The sequence below is a fragment of the Anomaloglossus baeobatrachus genome, chromosome 7, assembly GCF_048569485.1.
Source record: "Anomaloglossus baeobatrachus isolate aAnoBae1 chromosome 7, aAnoBae1.hap1, whole genome shotgun sequence".
NCBI lineage: Eukaryota > Metazoa > Chordata > Amphibia > Anura > Aromobatidae > Anomaloglossus > Anomaloglossus baeobatrachus.
This window is the reverse complement of record NC_134359.1, coordinates 72,187,227-72,211,932: the sequence shown is the minus strand read 5'-3', so window position 1 is coordinate 72,211,932 and position 24,706 is coordinate 72,187,227. Positions and strand designations below refer to the sequence as shown.

Sequence of the window (24,706 nt, the reverse complement as noted above, 5' to 3'; positions counted from 1 at the left end):
ATAAGGCGGTGTTACAAGTGAGATGTGTGATGGCCGCTCTCTGCTCTCCTGATCTTACTGCAGAGCTGTGTGTGATTATAACTGACACATCTGCAGGTTCCTCTCAGTGTGATGTGTGATGGCTGCTCTCTGCTCTCCTGATCTTACTGCAGAGCTGTGTGTGATTATACCTGACACATCTGCAGCTTCCTCTCAGTGTGATATGTGACGGCCGCTCTCTGCTCTCCTGATTTCCCTGCAGGGGTGTGTGTGATTATAACTGACACATCTGCAGCTTCCTCTCAGTGTGATATGTGACGGCCGCTCTCTGCTCTCCTGATCTCACTGCAGAGCTGTGTGTGATTATAACTGACACATCTGCAGCTTCCTCTCAGTGTGATGTGTGATGTCCGCTCTCTGCTCTCCTGATCTCTCTGCAGAGCTGTGTGTGATTATAACTGACACATCTGCAGCTCCTCTCAGTGTGATGTGTGATGGCCGCTCTCTGCTCTCCTGATCTCTCTGCAGAGCTGTGTGTGATTATACCTGACACATCTGCAGCTTCCTCTGTGTGATGTGTGATGTCCGCTCTCTGCTCTCCTGATCTCACTGCAGAGCTGTGTGTGATTATAACTGACATATCTGCAGCTTCCTCTCAGTGTGATGTGTGATGTGTGATGACCGCTCTCTGCTCTCCTGATCTCACTGCAGAGCTGTGTGTGATTATAACTGACACATCTGCAGCTTCCTCTGTGTGATGTGTGATGGCCGCTCTCTGCTCTCCTGATCTCACTGCAGAGCTGTGTGTGATTATAACTGACATATCTGCAGCTTCCTCTGTGTGATGTGTGATGGCCGCTCTCTGCTCTCCTGATCTCACTGCAGAGCTGTGTGTGATTATAACTGACACATCTGCAGCTTCCTCTGTGTGATGTGTGATGGCCGCTCTCTGCTCTCCTGATCTCACTGCAGAGCTGTGTGTGATTATAACTGACATATCTGCAGCTTCCTCTCAGTGTGATGTGTGATGTGTGATGTCCGCTCTCTGCTCTCCTGATCTCCCTGCAGAGCTGTGTGTGATTATAACTGACACATCTGCAGCTTCCTCTGTGTGATGTGTGATGGCCGCTCTCTGCTCTCCTGATCTCACTGCAGAGCTGTGTGTGATTATAACTGACATATCTGCAGCTTCCTCTCAGTGTGATGTGTGATGGCCGCTCTCTGCTCTCTTGATCTCCCTGCAGAGCTGTGTGTTATTATAACTGGCACATCTGCAGCTTCCTCTCAGTGTGATGTGTGATGGCCACTCTCTGCTCTCTTGATCTCCCTGCAGAGCTGTGTGTGATTATAACTGACATATCTGCAGCTTCCTCTCAGTGTGATGTGTGATGGCCGCTCTCTGCTCTCTTGATCTCCCTGCAGAGCTGTGTGTTATTATAACTGGCTGCCCGTTAGAGGCTGAAGCACTATATACAATAGTCTGCGTGAGACATTATCAAGATGGTAGCTAGACATTGCCCAATATATTAAGAATTTAAATGAGCTGGAAAAATAAGTTCTATGTGTAATCTGAGGGATTTGTAGGCAGGCAGAGTTGTAGCTCTACAAATCACTCATTACACAACAATCCACGAAGTCCATAGAGAATGAAAAACAATGGTTTTATTTACAATATTAACCTTCATATTGAATAAATGATATTTGACATTTAACAAATTGTTTTATAAAAGCTCAACTGTGACCCTAAAAGAATCAGGGGCTTGTGACGGATATCACGTAAGCCTGACTTATTACACCGATGATGGGAAATATAAAGGATTTATGTCTTTTTTTGCTTCTGCAGCACTTGACACCGATTCTCAACAGCATCGGCATTGTTTCTAACCAAGTCATTGAAATATGGAACAAAAGTCATTAATCATATTATAATATTTCTCTTGAACTGCACTTACAAAAACAACTGTATGTGACAAGGGCGCATTCACCAGCCCGCCCGGCAAATGCAGCGCATCCAGGTGGCTGAGCTCAACAAAGCGAAAAACGCATAAGAAAAGTGCAACGGAGGCAAAGCTGACCGATCCGGTGACTGCCGCCAGCACTGGGGCCATCACGTTATACCTTTTTGCTTTTTTAAATGCTGCAGAGCTGCCAGTTCTCTAAACGTTTATCTCTATACAACCCACTTACACCACTGATTAGCAGCTTTCTGTGAATACTGTGCATAGGCAGAAAGCAATAAGTGGTGGGGTGATGATAGAGGACTACATGGCAGCAGGTTACCTAGTCCTCTAGTGATACTGTTTATTAGCAAGGGTGATTATATCAAAACTACAGCAAGTGACATTGCTGGAATCAGTGTCTCTACCCCTACATTATGCTTCTCTCAAAATAATTGGGGAAAAACGTGGTGATAGATTCCCTGTAACATGGGACTCAAATGGTGACAGACACTCTGCATCCGTTAAAGGGAACCTGTCAGCAGATTTGTCCCCTATAAGCTGCGGCCACCACCACTGGGCTCTTATATACAGCATTCTAACATGTTGTATATAAGAGCCCAGGCCGCTGTGTAGAATATAAAAATCACTTTATAATACTTACCTTAGGGCGGCATGGTGGCTCAGTGGTTAGCACTGCAGTCTTGCAGCGCTGGGGTCCTGGGTTCAAATCCCACCAAGGACAACATCTGCAAGGAGTTTGTATGTTCTCCCCGTGTTTGCGTGGGTTTCCTCCGGGTACTCCGGTTTCCTCCCACACTCCAAAGACATACAAATAGGGAATTTAGATTGTGAGCCCCAATGGGGACAGCATTCCTAATGTATGTGAAGCACTGCGGAATATGTTAGCGCTATATAAAAATAAAGATTTTTTTTTTTTTTTACCTGAACAGTCAGTATGGTGTAGATGGGCGTCTCAGTTCTCCGGGTGCTGGCAATGCCTCTTTCTGCCATCTTTGTCCTCCTTCTGAAGTTGGGGTGCATTACGCGTACTACGTCATGCACATGCGCCAGTATCGAGGTCTTGCACAGGCACAATTTGAGGGCAGACCGAAATATTTTAGTGCGCCTGCGCAGGACCTCAATACTGGCGCATGTGCATGACGTAGTACGCGTAATGCACCCCGGCTTCAGAAGAAGGAGGCCAAAGATTGCCGAAAGAAGAGGCGCCGCACCCAGAGAACGGAGACACCCATCTGCACCATACTGACTGTTTAGGTAAGGCTATGTGTCCACGGTAGAATGTACCTGCGGATTTTTCTGCATGACGCGGGTGCGGATTGGCCGCAGATTTTTTTTTTTCCCCCCATTCTATACCCAAAATCCGCACCAATAATTGACATGCTGCAGATTTTTCCGGATCAAAATCCGCGGCAAATCCGCCGCGGAAAAATCCGCAGCATGGACACAGCATTTCCAAAATGCCATTGAAATGGCTTGGAAGTGCCGCTGCTGCAGATTTTCGGGAAATCCGCGGTAAATCCGTGGCAAAATCCGCGGTAAATCCGCAGCGTGGGCACATAGCCTAAGGATTCTCAAGTGATTTTTATGTTCTACACAGCGGCCTGGGCATGTTAGAATGCTGTATATAAGAGCCCAGTGATGGTGGCCGCAGCTTATAGGCCCCAAATTTAGTGACAGGTTCCCCCTTAAATGTGTACGTCTGATGTTCGTTGGGTAAGACTATTAAGAAAAGCCTTGGACATAAACTTCACAATATAGTGTGACCAAATCCTGAAATACAGGGAATCAAATTGCCACTAAAACAAAGTTCTTTAGCAATTTACACACAAAGAGTAGCAAAAAAAAAAAAAAAAAAAAAAAGAACCAGAGGAATAAAACAATTTGACTACGTTTTTCCTTCCCAAAAAACAGCCCCACTATTGTACATAGGATACGTCTGGTATTGGGTGTTGCAGCTCAGCCATATTTGCTTGGCAAAGCCCAAATATAATAGTTGAGTGAAGACGTACAGGAGGTGATTTTTTTTTTTTTTTACTATATGCATATTACATTTTTCACCAGCTAAAATCTCTTGGCTCAAACACATACTATGTGTAGTTGTAATAGGGCTCTCACCGAGGGATTTTCTATTTATTTTTAATCAAGGTCCACTGCAAATAAATAAATGTAAAAAGTCCCATGCGTCATTTGTTACGTTCTCTCCCGGAAGATGTCCGTGCAAATAGGAGTGTGAAGGAGCCAGTTCTGTTTGTGCAGGAGCCCATAATGATAATATGAAGACATTGCCGTGCACTTTCAGCTCTCAGGCTGTAGAAGGGTAAATAAATGAATTTGTGCCAGATACTGTGCTATAGTGGGAAGGTTTTGTTACAATTTTCCAAAAGTTACAAAAAAAGTTTTTTTTAAACATTTTTTTGAATTTGTTGCAACCTCCAGCCACCAAATAAGTAACAAACATGCCACAGGCAGCAGCGTGAGAACGCAGCCCAGACACAATGTCTGATATCCTACCAAGCGCGGTCAGGTGATATATTCCCAAACACTGTATCAGTATTGGCACTATGTCCCACGTCTATCATTATTACTGCTGCAGTGTAAACAAGCGGAGTGTGTGCACTACAATAACTTGTGCCAAAGGGAAGAAAAAAAAAAAAAAATAATATAATACAATACATTACATTACACATACATACATACATACATACATACATACATACATACATACATACATACATACATACATACATATATATATATATACACACACATATATGTGCTGACATGCTAATAAATACGCAGCGTCACAGAATGATCTCACTCACCTCTCCACTGTCATTGTGTCAGACACTGGATTTTGGCTCAGTGCACATGACCCTGGAGTTTGGGTCATCTGCACTATAAAGCCGGGTGTACGCATCCTGGCTTGAAACTAAAGTAGTGCGCATGACCCTAACTCCGGGATCATGCGCTCTAAGCTGAAATCCAGCAATGGCGGCGGAGAGGTGAGTGAGCTCATCCTGTGACACTGCATATGCATTAGCATGATAGCACTCCCACAGGGACGTACTAACATGCTAATGGGGGCGACTAACGACTAATGCCCAGGGGACTAGTCCCCTCGCTCATTAGCATAAATGTGAAAGAGCTTTAGAAATACTTTTTCTAAAGATCTCTTTATCTATGCCAGTGTATACAGGGACGGTTAGGCGAGGATTAGCAATATACACCCAGAACTACTATAGATCTTAGGCCAGAGGTCTCGAATGCGCGGCTCGCGGGACTGTGTGCCAGCTTAGTACATTAGCACCAAGTCTAGCAAGCACCTTTGAAAAGCAGGTTTCCAGATGGTAAATTATGCGAGTAACCCCACTTAGAAAAGCAGATCTGAATGGGGGAAAGCAGTGACTGGGCAGTGGGCGAAGTTTCACCGCTCGTCACTGCCCAGCATCGCTCCTGCTTACAGCGCTCTGCAGTGAAGGAAACCGCACGTAAGATGCTGGGCTGTGACGAGCGATGAAACTCTGCCCCAAGCCCAGTCACTCAGGAAGACGGGCCGCTTTGGTGATGTCGGGTCATCTGACGTTGACGTGATATCACCGATCTCAGAGTTTACGGAGCCTGGGGGTCATTTGATGAGGATGAGCGGACTGCAATGGCGCACAATTGACTACACAAGGTATTTGACAAAATACTCCTTTATGAGCTTTACATAGATGTGTGACCACTATGCTGAGCAGTGGACCACCCCTTAAACTGTTTTGTTGTTGACTGAACCATAAGGGAGGATAGTCGGACAGGTGGGTCCCCGACCCGGCAGCTTTTCCCCAGCTTCAGCCTTGCATGGATATGTCTCTCCCTCTGTAGGTGTATGGAGAGACCTGTCACTCCAGGGCAGCGGGTGGGGAGAAGCCATCAGGAATAAACCTGTAACTAGTCCCCAGTGGCTAGTGAACTATTTACACATGAATGGCTAAAACCAAGCTGCTAATGTCCAATATGTCCTGCTTGAGGATTGGGCAGCAGCTATCAGCTGTCAGGTTCCCTTTAAATAGGATAATTAAAGGGAAGCTGTCAGCAGAAATTTCGTAATAAACCTAAAACATTCCCCCTCTGCAGCTCCTGGGCTGCATTCTGGAAAGGTTCCTGTTGCTATTCTGCCCCCTTTGAAAACTAAATAAATAGTTTATAAAGTCTTACTTTTTGTATGCAAATATTTTTTTCTGTACACAGGGGCGGGCTGTCTGGCGTCCGTTATTCTTCCTCCTGCCGCTTTACGCCGTCCCCCATCGCTCATTTCCACACTGAGGACGCCGCCCCGTGCTCCCAAAATCTCGCGCATGTGCCGTGCCACTCTCGCGGTACCGTGCACTGTGCAGTGTGACCGCTGGTGATGTGTTGCGCAGGCGTGAGATTATGGGTGGCGCTGTGATTGTCATCAGCAAGTACCCGCCCATAATCTCATGCCCGCGCTTTCCCCTCTGCCTCCACCTTTCTGCGCAAGCGCTGGCCAGATGAACCCTGTTGATCGGTGGTGTGCTCCGCTCCTCCCATCTATTTCCTACTCCAGGGAAACATGGGTAAGAGGTGACGTGGGTTCATCTGGCAGCGCTTGCGCAGAACGGTGGAGGCAGAGGGAAAAGCACGGGCACGAGATTATGGGCGGGTACTTGCTGATGACAATCACAGCGCCGCCCATAATCTCATGCCTGCGCAATCACGTCACCAGCGGTCACATTGTGCACGGTACCGAGAGAGTGGCACGGCGCATGCGCGAGACCTCGGGAGCATGGGGTGGCCTCCTCAGTATGGAAATTAGCGATGGGGGACGGCGTAAAGCGGCAGGAGGGAGAATAACGGATGCCAGAAAGCCCGTCCCCGTGTACAGAAAAAAATATTTGCATACAAAAAGTAAGACTTTATAAACTATTTATTTAGCTCTCAAAGAGGGCAGAATAGCAATAGGAACCTTTCTAGAATGCAGCCCAGGAGCTGCAGAGGGGGAATCTTTTAGGTTTATTAAGAAATTTCTGCTGACAGCTTCCCTTTAAAAAAACCCCACACAATTGCAATTCTCCTTTAAGTGTATGGCTAGATGTGGCCCACCTCGCTTGTAGAAACATGTTCAACCCTCACAAAAGATATTTTGTGGATATGAAAAAAAATAAAATAAAAAATAAAAGTAATATAAATTATAAATATATATATATATATATATATATATATATATATATATATATATATATATATATATATATATAATTACGGTAGATAGAACAATTCAAAGAATTCTGTGACAAATCCATTGAAAAATGCAGCCGGTTGGTGATTAGTTGACGCCCTAAGATCACCTTCTGGCAAACAGTCGATTACATTGGGGAAGCCGCGGCCAGAAGTAGTCATATGGAGGACATACTGCCGAAAATCAGGAGGTCCGACTCCCCCGGAACAGTAGTTGCTTACGCTAAAACTCATGTAAACATTACAATAGTCATCTCCAATCATGCAAAGTAAGGATTTTGCACAAAATTACTTTTTACTATGGGCAGATTCCTTTATATATATTTTTTTCAAAAGCAAAAAACAAAAAAAAAAAAAAAACCATTAAATCCACAAAATAATACCATAGACTTATTGTGAAACCAAGGAAGCAGCAGCACGACTACGAGACTATAGCACAAGCCTCCCAAAAAGCAATAATGGTGCCTTCAATACTGCCGAAAAAAAATACAATTTGATAAATATTAGATGCATAGACAGATTCCTATATTTTCTCCACCATGGTTTTTATGATACTTTAACTCAAAAGAATATATATCAACAAACAGAAATCAGAGTATATTGTATCAAATGTTTTTAAAAAATATTTTTGTAAAATAAAAACTATTTTATTCCAAATCACTAAAAAAAAAAAAAAAAAAAAAACCAAACAACTTGAAAAAACACAGACAGAGGGGATTTCTGACCAAGAAGTGATTAGTGAAAGAAGCAAAAGGATATTATACTCAATTCATAAAAAAGTACTAAGAGTTTATACCAGGGCTGTGGAGTCGGAGTCGGAGTCGTGGAGTCGGAGTCGGAGCTCATTTTGGTGGAGTCGGAGTCGGAGTTGGAGTCGGTATAAAATGCACCGACTCCGACTCCTAAAATATATAATAAATTGGGGACAGGGCAATGCAGAATGTGCTGAATATTTTACTAAATAATAACATTTAGTATAATGCTTATATTTAAGTGAAAAATTTATTGTAGTATAATGTGAACATCAGACATTAATTTAATTGTTTTTATGATACAATAATCAAGATATTTGGATAGAACATAAAATATTTATTGGATACAACTTTAGAACACAAAAAACTAATAAATTGTAAATCTGTAATATTATATATATATATACACAGTGTATATACACACACAAGATATATATGTAATCTACTGTATATTACATAGTGTATTACATATTTACAATTTATTACAGTTTTTTGTGTTCTAAAGTTGTATCCAATAAATATATTTTATGTTCTATCCAAATATCTTGATTATTGTATCATAAAAATTATTAAATGTCTAATGTTCACATACACATATTCATGTACTACAATAAATTTTTCACCTAACTATAAGCAATATATGTAGGAGTCGGAGTCGGAGCCGGAGTCGGAGTCGGAGTCGGAGCCGGAGCCGGAGTCGGAGTCGGTGCAAGAGAATTTGAGGAGTCGGAGTCGGAGTCGAAGGTTTGGCTTACCGACTCCACAGCCCTGGTTTATACAATTAGAGCCCCACCTCTGCCATGTCACCAATATTTAAAAATACAGCACTAATAAATTGATTGTATTAATATAATATGTACATGCAAGAGCCCCTGTGCACAAATATTCAGTCCCCAAAAAAATTCCACTATCATATAAATCCAATGAAACCTTATAAATATTCAAAAGGATCTCAGCCATATAAATATAAATATATTTTTCCTTTTAATAATAGTATTCAGATTATAATAACTATGGAGTTGTAAGGGGTACAAGCTAGTTAATAAGGAAGAGGAAAAAGACTGACTCAGCCCATACAATGGCTTAAATAATCGGGCTGGATGTAAATTCCTACAACACCCAATTCAAGTAAATCGATCCCTTTATAACAGAGGCTCTTAATTAAAATCAAGCATAAATTACTGTGCCATACTTGCCTAGTATAAGGTCAGGAAAAACCCGCAGAACCTCGACGCACGTTTCAAGAAAAACCTTTTCATCAGGATCAGATGTTTTTTCTTGATTTTTTTATGTTTTTTAGTGATTTGGAATAAATGTTTTTAAAAAAATATTTTTTGTAAAATAAAAACTATTTGATACAATATACTCTGATTTCTGTTTGTTGATAATATAATTTGATAAATATGTCTGGTCAAGAGATTGTTTGATTGATAGTAATGCCTTTAAATAGCCGGTATAGTATACGATACAACACACACGATTAGTAAAGAGCATGTGCTCTGCAGAGGATGGGATAACATCAGGTTACAGTATATTCTAATATTCCAACTTGTAGGTAGGATTTTATGGAGTGGATTATAAACAAAAAAAAAAAAAAAAAAAAAAAAAAAAAAAGAAAAAAGCCAGTCGCTAAATAAAACACAAAGCATACAATCTAAATGACGTGAACACAAAATTATAGTAAAGTTTAATATGCCGCAACTTCACCCAGCTCTGCTTTAGATCTTAAATCATTCACTTAAGCCTTATACCACCGTGTAGAAAGTCAACTGTTACAGCGGAGCAGAAATCAAAGTGCTGCTGAAATACCACAGACACAATAAGCCAAGAACATCCTAAATAAGGGTAAGTTAACACAGTGCGTTTTTTTGCGACATTTTTGGCCTCAAAACTGCATGACTTTGCTTCCCCAGCAAAGTCTATGAGTTTTCATTTTTGCTGTCCGCACACAACTTTTTTTTTTAAGCTGCTTTTGAGCTTAAAAAAAAAAAATGGATATGTCAATTCTTTCCTGCGTTTTTCTGCATTTCCCCCCCCCCATGCAATGCATTGGAAAAACGCAGAGCTCAAACGCAGGAAAACGCAGCCAAAAATGCACCAAATCGCGATAAAAACGCATGCGTTTTTTGCCGTTTTTTTGCCGCGGGTGCTTTTTTAGCGGCCAAAACCGCACAAAACCGCAGCGTCAAAAAAACCGCAGCGTGTGCACATAGCTTAAGGAACAACTGCTGGGGACACCAAAAATCTTACTAGGTCTTGTTTTTGGAAACACATGGTAGTTTGGTTATCAAAAAGGATCTCAAATTACGACATTTTACAATCAATATAATGGCTATAATAGATACAAATTTGGACACGCTCTTCATGAAAGGTTTTAGCTGCTGCTGTACCACAACTCTCAGCAAGCCTCAATAGCTAGCAGCAGTCAGTAAATGCTGGGGTCTAGTCTAGCAAAGGGTTTAGACCACTAAATTAGTACAACATACAAGATTCTGATTATTAGGCCATGTGCACTTGTTGAGTATTTGGTCACTGTTTTTTACATCCATATTTTTAGCCAAAACGAGGTGGAGTGGTGCAATCAGGAAAAGTATAATAGAAACACGAGCACCACTTCTGTACTTTTACCCACTCCTGGTTTTGACTTACAAAGGCTATGTGCGCACGCTGCGTTTTTGGCCGATAAAAACTCACAAAAACGCACCCGCGACGAAAAAAACGCGTCAAAAAACGCATGCGTTTTTACCGCGATTTGGTGCGTTTTTGATCTCTGCGTTTTGCTGCGTTTTTCCAATGCATTGCATGGGCGGAAAATGCAGAAAAACTCAGGAAAGAACTGACATGTCCATTTTTTTTTCAAGCTCAAAAACGCAGCTTAAAAAAAAAAAAAAAAAAAAAAAAGTTGTGTGCGGACAGCAAAAATGAAAACTCAGACTTTGCTGGGGAAGCAAAGACATGCAGTTTTGAAACCAAAAACGCACCCGAAAAACGCGCAAAAACGCCGCGAAAAAATGCACTGTGCGCACATAGCCAAATACTGATGTAAAAAAGACTCAACATGGCCTCAGACTCAAATTCGAGCTTGAAAACTTGTCTCACTAAATTTGTAGATGCAGCAATTATCCCATTTAGGGTGTAAATTTTTTTTTTTTTTTTAAATTTTTGTGGGGAAATAAAAAAAAAGATTTTTTATTAAATTCAAATAATCGGAACAAAACAGGCACATTGTATCAGCACAAATTCAAGAAGCCAGACATTCAGGAAGTTTGTTTGGTGCCTAATTTTTGGGGTTCATATTTAAAAGTACAGAGGAACCTTCTTCCTTAAGCCTTAGAAACCATGTTACTATGAGAGGAATGGATGCTTTTTTTAATACCAACAGTATAGAAGGTTATGAATAACATATTACAGGTAGATAGTTGACCCCGCTTAGGAGTTGGGAAATAATTTTTCCCCTATGAAGAAAATTGGCTTCTGCTCTGTGGGTTTTTGCCTTCCACAGGTTCAACCCTGGAGAACAGCGGCACTAAAATAGGCTGAACTAGATGGACATAAGGTCTTCCTTCAGCCTTGGAAACTATGTTACTATGTTAACCTTGGATTACGAGCATAATTGGTTCCGGGACTGTGCTCTTAAACCAGGTTACTCTTATATCAAAGCCAATTTTCCCATAGGAAATAACTGAAACGCAGACAATTCGTTCCACAACCCAAAAATATTTACTGTATTTATACAAACTTATTACAGTAATACAATACAATGTACTGTATTCATATAAAATTATTACAGTACATTAATACAAAATACTGTACAGTAAAAAACAAAAACAAATTAAACTGCATGTTAGCTACAATAAAATTGTTGGTGTGCGGTAGGTACAGTATAAGTAATGTGCTGTACTGGATAGCCGAAAGTACAATACTGTATCCACAAATGCAAATTATAGACATGCTATATAGTATATACTGTACAGTGGTATACTGTTACAGTACATATGTACAGAAAGTTTCCTCCAGAGCGGGTCAGAGTGCGGTGAAAGGACAGAACCAGAAGTGTGCACGGTGAGTATTTGCTGTTATTGAATATTTGCTCTTCTTGCAAATCATTGCTCTTAAACCAAGTTACAAATTTGTAAAAAGTTTTGCTTGACTTGCAAAACGCTCTCAAACCAAGTTACACTTAAACCAAGGTTCCACTATGTAAATTAAAATAGCAATATTTATTGGATATTATTTTTGGCATTTTGACTTGTCTGGTTATGAAGCGGAGGACAAAAAAAAAAAAAAATTGGGGTGAAGGAAAGTAGGAAATAATTCTTCCCTTTATATTGTGCAGGTTGTCAGAATCTTGCAAATAACTAACTATTTACGTATCTCAATCTCACAGAAGATGCAGCGTCGCGTTGTTTACATGTTACGGAATGTTTACACAAATTCAAACGAATAATTCTAAACACGACATAAACAAGGTATCGACAGAAATAAAACTTGCGGAGGGCATTACATTCTATTGCAGGCATTCAACAACTTTTTGCAATAAGCGGAGCTCGACCTTGCAAGCTGACTATGCACAAAAGCTTCCTTTAATAAGAGAACGCCGGTGGGGGGAGCGCAGTCGAAATTAAACTGCACATAGTAAAAATAAAAATCTCATCGCCTCCAAATTCACAAACTAAAAAAAAAAAAAAAAAAAAAAAAAAAAAAATAAATAAATAAAACAACTTCGCCTGACTCAGGAGATAAAACATGCAAGGTGTGAATTACTGCAGTCTCCTCTATAAAGGATTCTCCTTGCACATCAAAGCACTTTTAAAGCCCAAACATCTCCTTTACTGCTCAGCTAAGAGGCCATTAGATTGCTAATTTCTTGTGGAAACAAAGCAATTACAAAACGGGAATGGTTACCTACCTGCAGTTTGGAGGAGGATCAAGGGTTATTTCTGCTAACTCCTTCTGAATCCTGTAAGTGAAATGAGAAGCGGTTCAGACACTCTGCAGAATGAATCAGGGAATTACACTGCCCTCTACCATCATGTTGTTAAATGCAACATTGGCTTTGCCTTCGGTAACGCTAACATGGCTGCTTCCTCTTTGTTCTCGGAGGCATAACCCAAATCCTAAAACACAGGAACTTAGCAGCTCGATTCCGGGGGCATCCGAGCAGAAACGGAGGAAGCAGACCCCGGAGGAGGCGAGAAGAACCTTCCACATCCTCAGAAAAGTGGAAATGTTTGGGTGCCAGACACTTTTTAGCAGGGAGAATTCCCTTTTTAGCTAATATGCAAATGAGGCAGGGGGAGGGCGGGTGAACCCTGGCGTTTTTTTTGACAATGACTTTAAACCAATGCTATGACCGAGCCTCCATGAACACAGTGCACAGGCTGCAGGCAGTCCTCATTTTACACATCATTCTGCCAGAAACATGAAGAACAAGCAAAACTTCCAGCAACCACAGGGCTGCAGCCACAAAGCGGATTAAAAACTTCCCCAACTATTTACACTGACTGATAAGAACGGGATTATTACATCTCATTTTTGGGTAAAAACAGTCAAAAAAAAAATATATGAATATGCAGAAGTGACAGCGGTAAAACCGAAAATTACGCCTGATCAAAGCTGAAGATACGTCCCTTCTTAGGCTGCTTTCAGACATCCGGTTTTTGCAGTTAGACACAATCCGGCGAAATACGGATAAAATGGATATGGCGCCAGATCTGTTTTATTCCTCATTGACTTGTATTAAAGCTGGATTGTGCCGGATGGCCTTGCGTTGCATGCGGCGCAATTTCTTCGTTCGGCTGCCGGAAAGGACGCAGGATGCAACGTTTTTTTTCTCCAGCAAAAAACGGACCACGCCGGATTGTTTTATAGTGGAAGCCTATGGGCACTGGATCCGTCGTCATCCGGCATATGGCGGAATCCAACAAAAGATCTGTTTTTTTAACTGAGCATGCTCAGAGCACAACGGATTTGTCAAAAACGGAAGGAACGCATGGAAAAAAACCTGATGCAACGGATCCGTTTTTTTTCACCAGATCCTGCCTGATGGCAAAAACTAGATGTGTGAAAGCAGCCTTACACGTACAACCTCCAAAAATCTTTAATGAGTTCACACTGATGTTCAGACGCCAATGAAGCTTTCTCAAGGCATTAAAATAATAAAAGACAAGCTTTTCTGAAACTCCGTGCCTCCTAACCTGAAATTACATCTTCCTGACCGAGCTGCGGCCCGACTCCACACAGCTCCGATACGAGGGAGAACAGACTAAACCATGCCATGTGGGCTTCTGAAAATTAAGCCCGATCGTGTTTCGTTTGTGGCATTTTTCCCAAACTAGCGCAGTATAAAAATAAACTCCACATTGCCAGATTTAACATTTTAAAAGATCCCCCACACAGTTAGAAAATGCTAGTCTCGGGGGTGTTGCATTTTCTTGCTTGTATCTGACGATAGCTCTTCAATGGACAATTGAGACTACAGTCAAGTGTCACAGAAGAAAAAAAAAAAAAAATAAAACACCACACACACACACCTTAAGTATGATCAGTGCAATTTTCGGACTTTCCTAGAGAGCCAATGTTACATTTAGGACTTTACACATCAGAGCATCTGGCATAAATAAGATCCAAGCCTGGGTGGGAAAAGCCCCGAACTTTCCCAAGGGTCAGCCACCTCCTATTCTGCCAAGACGTTGTGCAAACAAGAGCCCCTGAGTGAAGTATTGCTTACTTATCACAATCAATAATCAGAGACTAATCAATAGGAGGAGGAAGGGTTTCTACTAGATAAAGGCGACATGGATTAGCTTGTAAATAGACTTTCAGTGAATATCTTTCCACATCCACGAGAGGTGATACATCAGCAGAAATATTAGAAGGATAATTCCCCGCCAACAACCCTCATAGAAAATATAGCCCTTGAGTCAGAAATTGACTTTGTGAATAGTTTTGGAATCAAGCATGAAGCGGACAATCTGGTAAATGCCATGTGTGATACAACTACAACCATTGTGAGGAAGGAGAGTTAAAAAGGGAACTGGTCACCAGATTTGGCTCCTATAAGCTGCGGCCACCACCAGTGAGCCCTTATATAAAACATTCCAGAATACTGTATATAAGAGCCCAGGCCACTCTGTAGAATGTAAAAAACACATACTCACCTTAGGGGCGGTCTGGTCCAATAGGTGTCACTGCTCTCCCGTCTGATAGGGTCACTGCTCTCCGGTCCGGTGCTTCCTCTCTGCGGCGATCACCATCCTCTTTCTACCCAGCCGAGTATGGATGATGTGTCCTACGTCATCCACACAGGCCGGCGTTAAGGTCCTGCCTAGGCGCACTTTGATCTGCCATGCTCACGGCAGATCAAAGTATTGTAGTGCGCCTGAGGTCTTCGACCCTTCCTTGCGCCAGCGAATTACAGTACTTTGATCTCAGGGCAGAAAGAAATGCGTCTGCGCAGGACTGCAATGCCGGCCTGTGTGGATGGCGTAGGACACGTCACCCATACAGGGCTGGGTAGAAGGAGGACGCAACAGAGAGGAGGCACCAGACCGAAGTGCAGCTACCAAGCTACCACATTGGACCAGACTGCCCCCTAGGTAAGTAAAATAACGTTTATGTTTCTCCAGCATGGCCTTGGCACTTGTATACAGTATTCTAGAAAGCTGTATATAAGAAAGATCATCGGTGGTGGTCGCAGTCTATAGGGGCTAAATCTGGTGACAGGTTCGCTTTTAACTTTCCTCCCTCACAATGGTTGTAGTTGTATCACACGTGGGATTTACCAGATTGTCGGGTGGGGGGGGAGGGGGGGGGGGCAGATTAGAATGGTTTTACCCGAATTCAAGACAATCCCTTTTAATGGTGATTGCCCTATTATGTATACCCCTTTCACATGTAAAGCGCCATGGAATTGATGGCGTAATAATAATAATAAATAATAATAATAATAATAGACAGGATATCATCATGTACACACTGCAATTAGATAAGAGGGTCTCAAAAGAGATTAGATAGATAGAGAGATATATCTATACATCTCATATATATATATATATATATATATATATATATATATATATATATATATATATATATATATATATATATATACACATACATACATATATATACACACACACACACATATATACACACACACACACACACACATATATACATATATTATATTATATATATATATATATATATATATATATATATATATATATATATATATATATATACACATATATATACACACACACACACACACACACACCATTGTGGACCAGAACCAGAGAGTGAGGAGGATCAGTTCAAATATCAAAAACATTAAGATTTTCCACCAAGTATAAGTAAGTCATGACCTATGCAATTTACAAAAGTCCTCAATATATGAATAACCTCTTCATAAGAGTTCATGAGAAATATCTATCTATATAACTCCTAACAAGAATCTGGGACTATAGTTATAGTTAAGAGCTACTTACAGTCTTTATTGGAAAAGTGCAATCAATTGAAATACTATACATATTACACTATAGACCCCATACCAAGTGATCCCGCATGTTGAACCTATTTTGTAAAACCTTTGAAGATTTCTAATCATATATTTCTTAGTTAAAACTGTAATGTTGAAAAGCTTGGCGACTACCAATGTGGCCACCATTACCAAGGGCTCTATAGGCTTCTGCATTCCATCGCTGTGCCCACATATGTGTAGAATAACTTTCCATTATATAATTACACATATAATAAGCCATGCAGGGGGTTAGTTAAGTTGGGCGATGACCCCTTTAATAGCTTTAATTCAAATTAAACAGATACATAATCTGTTAACCAAAAAGATAAAACCCCATTACTGCCCCCCCCGTATATAAAGGGGGACTCCTTACACACCAATTTCCTGTGACTGTTTCATTTGCCCACAGTTATTCTTTACTACATGTCAATGTGGTGATTTACCTTTTAGCGCTAGTAGACAGCTTTGCAGTGGTTTTACTGGATAATTTGGTATTCTTCTTCTGTTGGACAGCTGAAGGTTTCCTCTCCTCTTGCTCTTCGGGTTCAGGGGCCGGAGGATCCCTTTGATCCGCATCTGAACTCCCACTGCTGGTACTGGGACTCTCATCATCGGACCTCTGCCGATCACTGGACATCTTGGTGGACTGATTTATTCCTTATCAATATCCTGCGGACAGAAAATTCAGATTATTTTAAATGAAACCAACAAGTGATAAAGTAATGAAAAGAACACAAAAGAGTTCATGTAAAAAGCAACAAAAAAAGTTACAGAAATAACAAATGGAACTATTGAGAAAAGTTTCTTGTAACTTCTCAAACCCCTGATCCTGGTGACACAGAACACTGGACCCATGTATGGAGGGAATCCATGGTACAGAGAGGAAATCGATGGCACGGAAGTGACCGTACAGACGGGGAAAATCGATGCCACTGAAGTGACCGTACAGACGGGGAAAATCGATGCCACTGAAGTGACCGTACAGACGGGGAAAATCGATGCCACTGAAGTGACCGTACAGACGGGGAAAATCGATGCCACTGAAGTGACCGTACAGACGGGGAAAATCGATGCCACTGAAGTGACCGTACAGACGGGGAAAATCGATGCCACTGAAGTGACCGTACAGACGGGGAAAATCGATGCCACTGAAGTGACCGTACAGACGGGGAAATCGATGCCACTGAAGTGACCGTACAGACGGGGAAAATCGATGGCACGGAAGTGACCGTACAGACGGGGAAAATCGATGCCACTGAAGTGACCGTACAGACGGGGAAAATCGATGCCACTGAAGTGACCGTACAGACGGGGAAAATCGATGCCACTGAAGTGACCGTACAGACGGGGAAAATCGATGCCACTGAAGTGACCGTACAGACGGGGAAAATCGATGCCACTGAAGTGACCGTACAGACGGGGAAAATCGATGCCACTGAAGTGACCGTACAGACGGGGAAAATCGATGCCACTGAAGTGACCGTACAGACGGGGAAAATCGATGCCACTGAAGTGACCGTACAGACGGGGAAAATCGATGCCACTGAAGTGACCGTACAGACGGGGAAAATCGATGCCACTGAAGTGACCGTACAGACGGGGAAAATCGATGCCACTGAAGTGACCGTGCAGACGGGGAAAATCGATGCCACTGAAGTGACCGTACAGACGGGGAAAATCGATGCCACTGAAGTGACCGTACAGACGGGGAAAATCGATGCCACTGAAGTGACCGTACAGACGGGGAAAATCGATGGCATGGACAGGGAATTATTGTACGAAAGCAATCATAAGGGGGGTGTTCACATGGAGGTGATCGTACTGAGATAACATGCCACCCGCGTGGTGTGCCCCAATTATATTTTTAGGGGAATTGTCATTTTTTTTATGCAGAAGCCACAGACAATGGAACATGCTGTGGTGATCTGTGGCTCCAGTACCGGTGCGGACCGTGTGGATTTACATGTGACGCTCTATAGCAGTGTTCACACTGCCGCTTTATCATCCGCTCCGTCTGCACAATGTTTTCCTTTTTTGTCCACCCCAATATCTGGTTGGCATTTTTTATTCTTTTTGTACATTGCGGTCTATGGGAAACAGATCGTGTGTCCACGGTTCGTGGCTCTGTGCTGCCCTGAACATCCGAGGCCACGGGTAACGACGGATCCGCTCATTACAGGGCAAAACGGAAAACAAAAGATTACAAAAACGGAAACTTCGGTGTCTTTTTTTGGGGGGGGGCCTTCACGTCACTGGATGAGTACAAATAGGGTTGAAAGCGGCGGTGTGAGCGGAGACGACCCCTCCTGGGGGACAATGAGGAGGCGGACAAAAAAGAGAGTATATAAAAATAAATGTGTGTATAAAAAAGGGGAAGCACAACAATCACATGTGCTAGAAAAAAAACCACTGCCCATGTAAAGTACGGGGGACTCCGGAATAACTTCTGACATGTGAGTAAATATTTACACCCGGCGGAATGTCTGCTGACGGTGCCCCCCCCCCCCCCGGCCGCGGATGGAGGGGTCGGGTCCTCGGAGATCACCGCAGGGTTATTATGGACACTGCTGGGAGCCGGGATCCTGCGCCCGTCCGCGGGGGGGAGGGGGTCACAGTCCCAGGACGCGCTGACCGCACGAATCCCCCCCCATGTGAGGAGCAGAGTGGGGGCGCTCACGGGAGCACAGGGGGGCGGCTGTGAGGACAGACTTGGGGGGAACCATTATCACTGGCGGGGAGGGGGGGGGGAGAGCAGATCGGCCGGGGCCGGTGATCGCGGCACTCCGCGGCGTCTGTGGCAAGTGATGCGTGAAGTCGGTCCCGGCCCCCCCGCGTCGCTTTCTCCGGGGCTGAAAACAAGAACAAAGCTCCGGCGCTGCCCGGATCCCTCCCCCGCTCCTCGGTTACCTCAGCAGCTCTGCCCTTCCCTGCTCTCACGCCCGCTGGATGCCGTGCCGGGGAAGGGGGGGGGATCCTGGAGACACCGAGCCCGGGGGGGGAAAACGAGCAGGCTCCGGCCGGCTGCCGAACATTGAGAGTCGGAAGAAAGAAGAAGGAGGAGGCGGAGAGGGAGGAGGGAATGGGGAGCTGCCTGCACTGCGCCGCTATCACCTGCTGGTGGCGCTGCCGAGTCCGAGGGAGGAGGAGTCATGAGAGGGGGAGGCGGGTCCGAGAGGCGGGGCTAAGACTGAAGTAAGGCGAACGAGAGGAGGAGTCTTGATCTATAAACCACGCCCATCCACAGACACCGCCCCTTCTGCTTTCTCCCGGTGACTAAAGCTCCGCCCCCTTGCTTCCCCGCAGCAGAACGGTGAAGTCAGCGAGTCCGGGCGCGTCCACCTGTGCGCGTGCACGGCGGCCTGAGCGATGTGTGCGCGCACCTCCGGGAGCGCTCATTAACCCTCTGCAGACAGCGAGACAGATCTGAGGAGGGGGCTGATTAACCCTCTGCAGACAGATCTGAGGAGGGGGCTCATTAACCCTCTGCAGACAGCGAGACAGATCTGAGGAGGGGGCTCATTAACCCTCTGCAGACAGCGAGACAGATCTGAGGAGGGGGCTCATTAACCCTCTGCAGACAGTGAGGCAGATCTGAGGAGGGTGCTCATTAACCCTCTGCAGACAGTGAGACAGATCTGAGGAGGGGGCTCATTAACCCTCTGCAGACAGATCTGAGGAGGGGGCTCATTAACCCTCTGCAGACAGCGAGGCAGATCTGAGGAGGGGGCTCATTAACCCTCTGCAGACAGCGAGACAGATCTGAGGAGGGGGCTCATTAACCCTCTGCAGACAGTGAGGCAGATCTGAGGAGGGGGCTCATTAACCCTCTGCAGACAGCGAGACAGATCTGAGGAGGGGGCTCATTAACCCTCTGCAGACAGTGAGGCAGATCTGAGGAGGGGGCTCATTAACCCTCTGCAGACAGTGAGGCAGATCTGAGGAGGGTGCTCATTAACCCTCTGCAGACAGATCTGAGGAGGGGGCTCATTAACCCTCTGCAGACAGCAAGGCAGATCTGAGGAGGGGGCTCATTAACCCTCTGCAGACAGCGAGACAGATCTGAGGAGGGGGCTCATTAACCCTCTGCAGACAGCGAGACAGATCTGAGGAGGGGGCTCATTAACCCTCTGCAGACAGCGAGACAGATCTGAGGAGGGGGCTCATTAACCCTCTGCAGACAGTGAGGCAGATCTGAGGAGGGGGCTCATTAACCCTCTGCAGACAGCGAGACAGATCTGAGGAGGGGGCTCATTAACCCTCTGCAGACAGTGAGACAGATCTGAGGAGGGGGCTCATTAACCCTCTGCGGACAGCGAGACAGCTCTGAGGAGGGGGCTCATTAACCCTCTGCAGACAGATCTGAGGAGGGTGCTCATTAACCCTCTGCAGACAGATCTGAGGAGGGTGCTCATTAACCCTCTGCAGACAGATCTGAGGAGGGTGCTCATTAACCCTCTGCAGACTGAGGCAGATCTATGGAGGGGGCTCATTAACCCTCTGCAGACAGTGAGACAGATCTGAGGAGGGGGCTCATTAACCCTCTACGGACAGTGAGGCAGATCTGAGAAGGGGGCTCATTAACCCTCTGCAGACAGTGAGGCAGATCTGAGGAGGGGGCTCATTAACCCCTTGTAGCACCTACACAGACCTGTAGACAGATGATACAACATTTCCAATATTTTATTTGTATTTTACCTGTTTGTATTTCATTAGGATTTTAACTCATTATTAATTATTATTAATATTTATAGAGCACCATTAATTCCATGGTGCTGTACATGAGAAGGGGTTACATACAGAATACATACACAAGTTACAGTAGACAGACTAGTACAGAGGGAAGAGGACCCTGCCCTTGCTGGCTTACATTCTATAGTATATTGGGGAGGAGACAGTAGTGGGGGGGGGGGGGGTGTTGGTCGGGCGGCAGCTCCGGCGGGGGTGGTGAGGCGGCAGCTCCGGCGGGGGTGAGGCAGTGGAGTCATTGGAGATTATAGGCAGTTCTGAACTCAGACTTCCCTTCCTATCCCGGGCCCTGTCTCAGGTCTGGAGTCTCGTCAATCGGAGCCCTTCCTCGCCCTTCTCCACCGTTTAAATCTACGTTAGGCTCTGTTCACACACAGCAGTTTTTTTCTGCAGCCAAAACTTGCTCTCATAGAAGTAAAAGCGCTTCAGCCATTTCCGCAGCGTTTTTTGGGTGTGAATGGCGTGTGCTTTGTCCATTGTACAAGCCGGTGTGCGAGATTTCTGACATCTCACAGCTCTTGATGGGAAAGTTGAGAGCAGCGTCAGGTCGCAGATTCGCGGCCGTCGGGATCATCTTTGGGACTAAATTATTTCAAAAAATGTACCATAAATGAGAAGCATAAAGGGCTGGAGCTGGAGAGTGGCCTCGACCAAGCATTGTCCCAGCTCCGGCTGGAACGAGAGGAGTCTTATTTTTTTGTTTCTCGCGGACCGCGCTCCTTAATAAATATGATTCTCCCGTGATTTTTCTTTGAAGCGTGAGCAGGTTATTAGGGTTGTAATGGTCGTCAGTTTACGGTCGATGGATTCACACCAGGCGCGGGATTTTATCTGCAGATAATCAGCGGATTACAGGAGGAGACCAGAGGATGAGGTTCGGCAGATCTCACACGCTGCGTACATCTTCTGCTCGGACTTTGACACGATGACGTGCGGATTTGTAAATGACAGATCGGCACAAGATCCGTGGGAAAATCCGTAAAATTTGGTGTGGAATTATCTCATGGAAATAAAATGCCTCTAATCTGACGTATGTGGACTAATCGTTGTGTTTGCAGGTATCATACTCTAGTATTTCCTGCCTGTTGTCGCCAACATATGCCATAGGGTGCTATACATTGCCCATCGTGTGCTTTGGTAAAATAATGAAAGAAAACAGCATGGAGACTGTTTATTTTCTATTTTATGCTTTGCATAGATTAGGATAGTCAACTATACTGGTCTATATACAGCCAAAAAAAGATATAGCACTGTACACCACCACCAGCGAGGCCAGGACACAGATTTAGCCCTTGTCGGATGGATGAGTCGCTGTGGATAAAGTTCATTTATACTTTAGAAACAAATGTGAACATGCTTTAAAGTGAATCGGACAACTGATTTTTGCCAATGAATCTGAAATATAGGGGCAGAGACCCTGATTCCAGTGATGTGTTACTTACTGGTCTGCTTGTTGGAATTGTGATAAAATGGTGTTTTATCAGCAGGAGATTATAACTAGAGGGCTAGCAATCCTGCTGCCATATAGTCCTACATATTAATCAGCTCTGTAGCACTGATTGACAGCGGAGTCCACTGTGCATAGGCAGAAAGCTGCTTTCAGTGATGTGGGCGGGGTTATACAGGGCTCAGCATTCAGCAAACCAATAGATCTGCAGCAGATAAGCCACCGCTCACATCAATAGTATTTTGCCACAAAGCCGGATTCGTTACGAATGCGTTTCAGTTCCATTCATTTCCAATGGAATCGCGGCAAGATGCAGTCACATGAGGTTGTGTATTACACACGCAACCGCATGTGACTGCATCTTGCTGCGATTTCATTGGAAATGAATGGAACTGAAACGTATTTGTAATGGATCCAGCTTTGTGGCAAAATACCGCTGATATGAGGTGAGCCTAAGGGTATGTGCGCACGTTGCTTTTTACCTGCTTTTTACCTGCTTTTTTGCTGCTTTTTCTTCTGCGCTGTTTAATGCCAAAATGGATGTGTTCTTCTATTCAAGCAAAGTCTATGGGAATTTGGGTTTCTTGTTCACACTATGTTGTTCAAAATGCTGCCTTTTTGTGGCAGAACTTTGGTCAAAAACTCAGCTTTGCAGTGCAAAACCCAAATGGCAAAAACAATTGACATGTTGCTTCTTTGAAAAGCTGAGTTTTTGACCAAAGTTCTGCCTCAAAAAGGCAGCATTTTGAACAACATAGTGTGAACAAGAAACCCAAATTCCCATAGACTTTGCTTGAATAGAAGAACACATCCATTTTGGCATTAAACAGCGCAGAAGAAAAAGCAGCAAAAAAGCAGGTAAAAAGCAACGTGCGCACATACCCTAACAGTGATTTTATCAAAACTACAACAAGCAGCCCAATTAGTAAGACAACGCTGGAATCAGGGTTTCTGCCCCTACATTATGCTGCACTCAGACCTAATACCAAAAACCTGGTGACTGATCCCCTTTAAATCTTCCTATTGATTATAATGTAGTGCTACCATAGTTCACATAGTGCAGTTTTTCTTCCACATGTTATTTTTAGTATTTTCCCATAATGTCTTTAGGGTATTTGAAGCCATTTTAATGTTTGGTTTTGTAGCTGAATCTTGCCGCCCCTGCAGCAGTCGAACTGTTTGGACCCAGGGTTGCTGTGGCTCGAGGGTCTCCGAAACCAGGGGCTTGCGGCCACTTCAAATGTACAGAGGGGGTTATTTACACGGGATAGTTCATGATGCCACCCATGGTTCGCGGTAAGGCTGCTTTCACACATCCGGTTTTTGCTGAGCGGCACAATACGGCGCTTTGCAGAAAAAACACAACCGTTTTTTTTTGCCGCCGGTTGCGGTTTTTTCTGCATAGACTTGCATTAGCGCCATATTGTGCCGCATGGCCTTGCATTGCGTCCGTTTTTTTTTTGCCGGATGCGGCATATTTAGCCCATGCGGCGGTCGGATAGAACGTTGCCTGGCACGTTTTTTTGTGCGGCGAAAAAAACGCATCGCGGTTTACAATGCAAGCCTATGGATCCCGGATGTGGCGTCCTGCATCAAAAACCGCATCCGGTGGCCGGATGCGTTTTTTTGCACTGCGCATGCTCAGTATCTAGCCGCATCCGTCAAAAGACGGACGTGTCGCATGGAAAAACTTATGCAACGGATCCGGATTTTTCGCAGCATCCGTTGCATAGGTTTTTGAGCCGGATTGAGCCGCACTGCAAAAACCGGATGTGTGAAAGCAGCCTAAGGGGAGTACCGCCGCTGCCGATGGGAGTACCCGGGGGAGATGGAGTGGGGCAGCCAGATGACATTCCCTCCATGGGTAGGGGAGACCCCGGGACTCTGGAGATAAGTGGTGGATAGCGTTGTGCAGGCTATGCGGGCAGGCAGGACGTAGGGGGAACAGTGTACTCATTCAGGCTGGGTGGATGTTGGTGCAATCATTAAGCAGATTCTGACACAGGAGTAAACCAAGTCTCTGGGTGCCGCTGCCACTCGGGGGAGCTGGTTCGGGTAT

The 24,706-nt window shown here is 44.2% G+C and overlaps 1 protein-coding gene across 1 annotated transcript in view; it reads right to left on the bottom strand.

Annotated features, from left to right (window-relative positions):
* UBE2E3 (ubiquitin conjugating enzyme E2 E3) overlaps positions 1–19,523 on the bottom strand; it is a 90,742-nt gene extending 71,219 nt beyond the window's left edge. The window contains exons 1-3 of the mRNA XM_075317407.1: positions 19,362–19,523; positions 16,898–17,123; positions 12,840–12,890 (exon numbers count right to left, since the gene is read on the bottom strand). Coding sequence (XP_075173522.1) covers positions 12,840–12,890; positions 16,898–17,091 — 245 coding nt within the window. The 5' untranslated portion in view covers positions 17,092–17,123; positions 19,362–19,523. The remainder of the gene's footprint in view (positions 1–12,839; positions 12,891–16,897; positions 17,124–19,361) is intronic.
* Positions 19,524–24,706: the final 5,183 nt, after the last annotated feature.